This window comes from Rhincodon typus, chromosome 43 (assembly GCF_021869965.1).
Source record: "Rhincodon typus isolate 14 chromosome 43, sRhiTyp1.1, whole genome shotgun sequence".
Classification (NCBI taxonomy): domain Eukaryota; kingdom Metazoa; phylum Chordata; class Chondrichthyes; order Orectolobiformes; family Rhincodontidae; genus Rhincodon; species Rhincodon typus.
Window position 1 is genome coordinate 7957578 of NC_063374.1, and position 6272 is coordinate 7963849.

The window sequence follows — 6272 nt, forward strand, 5'->3', positions numbered from 1 at the left end:
AGCGCCGCACTGTCGGAGGGTCAGCGCTGAGGGAGCGCCGCACTGTCCCGTTTGGCTGGGATGGGGCAGTGGTGCCTGGCGAGGAGAAGCAGCTGCAATAAGATGGCGGGCTGTACCTGCATGAGGATGGTATCGGTGACTGTGGGGACACACTGCAGCTTCTCATCGTTACAGCAGCCAGAGCAGCGAGTGAGCAGAACACACGACGGGACAAAGATGTATTCGACCTCGTTGGGATATTCTCCACTGATGGCGATCAGAGTCTCACGTGTTTGACAGACCGAATGCCAGTACACATCCATCCAACTCATCACTGAGGGAGACAGAGTGAGAAACCTGCTCAGCCTCTCAGCCAATCCAGATCCCCCCTTTCCTGAGCACGGGGTCCGGTGCTTCAACACCTCACTTGGAGTACAGTCACAGCTGGCTCCTCAGAGCTGCAGTACATTCGTGAGCCTGAGCAGTCAATGTGAGGAGACTGAGATAACAAGGTGTAGAGCTGGATGAACACAGCAGGCCAAGCAGCATCAGAGAAGCAGGAAGGCTGACATTTCGGCCTAGACCCTTCTTCAGAAATGGGGGAGGGGAAGGGGGTTTCTGAAATAAATAGGGAGAGAGGGGGAGGTGGATAGAAGATGGATAAAGGAGAAGATAGGTGGAGAGGAGACAGACAGGTCAAAGAGGTGGGGATGGAGCCAGTAAAGGTGAGTTTAGGTGGGGAGGTAGGGAGGGGATAGGTCAATCGAGGGAGGACGGACAGGTCAAGGGGGTGAGATGAGGTTAGTAGGTAGGAAATGGGAGTGCGGCTTGAGGTGGGAGGAGGGGATAGGTGGGAGGAAGGACAGGTTAAGGAGGCGGGGACGAGCTGGTCTGGTTTTGGGATGCGGTAGGGGGAGGGGAGATTTTGAAGCTTGTGAAGTCCACATTGATACCATTGGGCTGCAGGGTTCCCAAGCGGAATATGAGGTGCTGTTCCCGCAACCTTCGGGTGGTCATGGTACTATTTAACTGCATGAGGCATTGTAATCAGGTCATTTCCCAGGCTCATTAGATGCACACTCACTCCCAGGGTATCTGTTATTCTATATATAACCGATCTCGATTAGATTACAGTCTGGAACTCACTCCTGGGTATCTGTTATTTTGTATATAAACCACTCGATTAGATTCCAGTCTGGAGCTCATTCCCGAGTATCTGTTATTCTGTATATAAACGCCTCGATTGGACTACCAATCTGGAACTCACTCCTGGGTATCTGTTATTCTATATAGAACCCACCCTGAGCTCCTCAATCAGATTCAGACACTGCCTCTGGGAGTGTTTGATGGGGACAATGTAGAGGTTGCTTCACCCTGTATCTAACCCTGTGCTGTGCGATGGGAGTTGAGGTCTGTGCAGCGGGGAACAGACAGACCCAGACTCAATCCGTTCCCCACCCTCAGCTCTGTTGCGGTCCCTTCCCTAATGCACTATGTAATTGAGCTGTGATTGGAACCTGCCAGGGTAAGCATGCCAATTCTTTGGCACATCAACGGAGAGCTCATGTTTCATTGCTATCCCTTCACAGCCCAGTCATCTGACACCACCTCTCGCTGATAGAGGAATTACATGTCATTATACATGTGTCACCCTCTCACACCCTCAGCTCATCTTTTTCCAGGAGTGTTTGATGGAGGGCACAGTGTAGAGGGAGCTTTACTCTGTATCTAACCCCATGCTGTCCCTGTCCTGGCAGAGCTCATGGTGAATATTGACAGAGACGGGTCATTACCTACCTTGGTTTGATTGCTGCGGTGTCTCCAGCGGGTATCGTGAAGGCTGAAAGAGCGAAGATTTTGATTAGAAGCTGGTGTGTAGACCTCAAACAGCTGATTAGTACACAAGTTCCCATCCGAGCCACTCACCATCCTCACCTGGAAATATATCACTGTTCCTTCACTGTCTCTTGGTCAAAATCCTGGAATTCCCTCCCCAAGGGCACTGAGAGTCAACCCACAGTGCATGGACTGCAAGGCAGCAGCTCACCCCCACCTTCTCAAGGGGCAACTCGGGACGGCTGATAAATGATGGGCCCAGCCAACATCCCACAAATGAATTTTAAAAAGCGTAAGGATTGAGAGCAGACATACCTAACAGAGACTGAGGTCATACCTCATTCCTTCATCAGCAGTTAAGACAGGGACTACACAGCCCCTTCTGCCCCTCTAATCAGACTATCCCTGCTCAACCTCTCTCTCCCACAGTGAGCTAAGGCTCCCCCTGGACTCCCTGTGGAACGACAGTGCTCAGTTCTGCCCTCTGTAGGGTTAGAGGAGGTGTCTCCCTCATAGGGAGTCCAGGCGCAGATACCCCAGGGTTAAAATGGAGGGACAGTGCTCAGTTCTGCCCTCTGTAGGGTTAAAGAGGAGGTGTCACCCTCACTGGAAATCCAGGCGCAGATACCCCAGGGTTAAAATGGAGGGACAGTGCTCAGTTCTGCCCTCTGTAGGGTTAAAGAGGAGGTGTCACCCTCACAGGGTGTCCAGGCCCAGATACCCCAGGGTTAAAAGGCTCACATTCCGAGCACAGACTGGGCTCATGACCCCTCGACTGTCAGGAGATGACCTGAGCGAGGGATTAAAAGGATTTGGTTGGCTTCATAGAGAGACACCGCTGTCTCCGATTGAGGCAAGAACTGGCAGGGTCCAGGTCAATGGTCAGGACCTTTAAAATCGGAGGCGGAACCTTTTAGGTCAACGCCAGGGGCACGTCTTCCTAGAGAGAATGGAAACAGGAACCGTTAGTATCGAGGCTGGGACTCGGTGGAGACTGTGTGAAGGTTTGTATTGCAATGATACGGGCTGGCGGAGACGGGCTGAATGGCCGTCAACCGTTCCTGTGTAAAGATGATCCCCAAGTCGGGCGGGAGTTACATTGAACCGAGGCTGTATCTGCTCTCTCAGTACAACTTGCGCCCAGATCACTGTCGGCTTACCTCGGCCTTTGAAAATAAATCGAGTGCATTTATTTACCGTCACTTGCATTTAAAAGGAGCGGTCACGCTGCAGGAAGGGTGCTGCAAAACCCTTCATCTCGGTGAGGGTGGAGGAGAGGCGAGGGGACGGTGGTGGAGGACATCCATGTGTCAGTTTCCGTCACCATGCTGTTACAGGCCGGTGCGTTGCTGCTGCAGTTCCGCCGAACACCAGCAGATGGTGATGGTGCACTACAGATTCCCTCGGCCACCCCGGGACAAGCAGCTTGGTACCAACCTGCTCACTGCACTCAACATCCCTGTGCCCTTCCTGCAGACCCTGTGCCCTTTAGCGAAGCTCTCTTGATGCAATGGGGTCAGGGATTAAAATAAAAGCCCCGGGGCAGCAGTTGTCCGAAGGTGGGGAGTAGCGCGCAGAGGGAGAAAACACAGCCAAGGCAGAAGTGAAAACAGACTTTGTTTTGGGAGCAGAAGCTCACAGGTTTGAGACAGAGGGTCCCCCAACATAGCACCCACCCTGACAAACCGCTCAAAGTCCCAGGCACAGATCTTGGCTGCATTCTGTCTGCAAACTGAAGAGATTTACTTGGGAACAGTTAATATTTCAGATCAAGACTCTGGCGTGGTGACAGCGTTATGTACTACAGCCCTCCTGCACTCATCAGACACACTGCAAAACGCCAAGAATCATCACCAAATGCACAGAGAGGATAGACGCTCCGACACCAGCGTCCTCTCCCGAGTCGAGATGACCAGGATAGAGGCCCTGGTCAGGGAGTGTCAGAAACATGTTCCTAACTGCAAACGTGTGGTGGATAGGAGGCCACAGGACACGGTACAATGCAGCGTCCCCATGCACGCAAAAAAAATCTCTGCACAAAACCCTGCATCAGGGAGGGATTTGGAGCATCTCAGATGAGCCCCTCTAAACAGCAGAAGGAGTGTGTAAATAAAAAAAATTAGCATCCTGCCTACCCAACCCTTCGAATATCACCTCGCCCGGCTGTTGGAGGTGTGTGGGTCCAGTGCTGAATCACAGAAGGTAGGTTTGCAGGTACAACAAGTAATTAGGAAGGCAAATGGAATTTTGTCCTTCGTTGCTAAAGGGATTGAGATTAAAAGCAGAGAGGTTATGTTGCAGCTGTACAAGGTACAAGGTGAGGCCACACCTGGAGTACTGTGTGCAGTTTTGGTCTCCTTACTTGAGAAAGGATGTACTGGCACTGGAGGGGGTGCAAAGGAGGTTCACTAGGTTGATTCCGGAGTTGACGGGGTTGGCTTATGAGGAGAGACTGAGTAGATTGGGATTATATTCATTGGAATTCAGAAGATTGAGGGGGGATCTTATAGAAACATATAAAATTATGAAGGGAATAGATAAGATAGAAGTAGAGAGGATGTTTCCACTGGCACGTGAAACTAGGACAAGAGGGCATAGCCTCAAGATTAGAGGGAGCAGATTTAGAACTGAATTGAGAAGGAACTCACCCAGAGGGTTGTTAATCTATGGAATTCCTTGCCCAGTGAAGTAGTTGACGCTACTTCAGTAAACGTTTTTAAAGATAAGGTAGATTTTTTTTTGAACAATAAAGGAATTAAGGGATACGGTGAGAACGCGGGTAAGTGGATCTGAGTCCACGAAAAGATCAGCCATGATCTTATTGAATGGCGGAGCAGGCTCGAAGGGCCGGACGGCCTACTCCTGCTCCTAGCTCTTATGTTCTTATGTTCTATGTGAACAAATACAGAAAGGAAGAGCCAGCGGGTATGAGGCAGCGTTTTTAAGGAATGACTGAAAGGAGCAGCAGGAGAAGGGGTTGGAGTAGGTTCTGGGAGGGAATTTCGGGGGTCTGTTGGTAGGAAATCTCCCTACGGTGGTGGGGAAGAGAGGTGGGGTGCGGGGAGGATGAATGGTTGTGTACGTGGAACTGGCCCTGGGTCTTGGCTCTTGCACAGCGGTTAGCTCGACCTCCGTTTGACTCTGTCCCGTTTTCTTCCCTCCAGACCAAAGAAAGATTTCAAAGAATTCACAACAAGGTAAGGGAAGATGTCGATTCTATCACGCTCATCATGTCACTGCTGATCTGAGCCGGAAACAGGGACTTTTTTTTTAAAATAAAAACCGAAAGAAGTGCAGATGCTGTGGATCAGGAACAAAAACAGAAGTTGCTGGAAAAGCTCAGCAGGTCTGGGAAGAAAAAAAACAGTTAACATTTCGGGTCTGGTGACCCTTCCTCAGTACAGATGGTGGCTGGGAAAACGTCAGTTTATATGCAGAAAATAGGGAGGTGGGTGGGGTAGGGAGTAAACGATAGGACACAGCCCAAAGAGAGAGAAAGACAGTTGGACAGACGAAGGAGTTGATAACGATCAGGCTGGGAGGGTGAATAGTTGTTAATGGGGACTGTTAGTGACTAACAACAGGGGGTGTGTAGTGGCAGGCTATGTGGTAACAAGGCCTGGTGTGTGGGGTGGGGGACTGGGACATGGGAGAGTTTAGGCCCCAAAATTATTGAACTCAATATTGAGTCCGGAGGGCTGCAGGGTCCCCAAGTGGAAAATGAGGTGTTGTTCTTCCAGTACAGCAAGCTCCTTATGTGATCACGATGCAGCTGACCTGAGTCTTTAGTGACGTTTGTTGTGGGATAAATTGCAGCTCCTCAAAACTGGAATAAATACCTCAATTTCCACGCACCCCTTCCCCCCCGATCTGTCTCAGTAGTAGCACCTCAGACAGTCCAGCACTCAGATAGTCCCGCACTGGGAGAGTCTTACAGATAGATATATTAATAATAACAGTCGGCCAGTCAGCCCATCAAGCCTGCTCCATCATTCAATAGGATCAGGGGCTCGGGCCCTTCACTGAGGTACCCCGGGCAACAGCAGTTGTGAGGTCCAAAGTCTCAGGGTTAGGGGAGGGAGTGGGGAGGGGACACAGTCTTCCAGCTGCTTGCACGCAGCAGGATCCCACAAACAGCGAACTGATGGGTGCAGAAATATCTCTTTCTTTTATTATTATTGAAGCAGTCGGGCGAGGGAATAAATGGGGAGAAGTCTGTGCCACTCGGGCCGATGCTGTTGGTGGTGGGAGTCCCATTCCCGCTCTCGGAATAGGGAACGCCCCGGGCGAACTGGTCAGAACGCTGCCGTCTCATTGGTGCTTTGTACTTTGAAATGTCTCTCCTGCAGGACAGACCAGACAAAGCATAAGAACGAGAGAGGACAACGGAGGAAACTCAGCCAGGAGCCAACTCGCCCGTACGTGTGGGTCTGTGTGCCTGTGTCTGGGGTCTGGGG

At 51.0% G+C, this 6272-nt stretch overlaps 1 protein-coding gene and 1 long non-coding RNA gene across 2 annotated transcripts in view; one reads left to right on the forward strand and one right to left on the reverse strand.

Annotated features, from left to right (window-relative positions):
* The window catches only part of LOC109926510 (vascular endothelial growth factor A-like), a 4566-nt gene extending 500 nt beyond the window's left edge, over positions 1–4066 (reverse strand). Inside the window, exons 1-3 of the mRNA XM_048619569.1 lie at positions 3013–4066; positions 1777–1819; positions 117–313 (exon numbers count right to left, since the gene is read on the reverse strand). Of these exons, the coding sequence (XP_048475526.1) occupies positions 117–313; positions 1777–1819; positions 3013–3024 (252 nt within the window). The 5' untranslated portion in view covers positions 3025–4066. The remainder of the gene's footprint in view (positions 1–116; positions 314–1776; positions 1820–3012) is intronic.
* An 836-nt stretch (positions 4067–4902) lies between these two features.
* Positions 4903–6272, forward strand: part of LOC125487642 — a 3953-nt gene continuing 2583 nt past the window's right edge. Inside the window, exons 1-2 of the long non-coding RNA XR_007266008.1 lie at positions 4903–5012; positions 6165–6233. This is a non-coding gene — a long non-coding RNA (uncharacterized LOC125487642). The remainder of the gene's footprint in view (positions 5013–6164; positions 6234–6272) is intronic.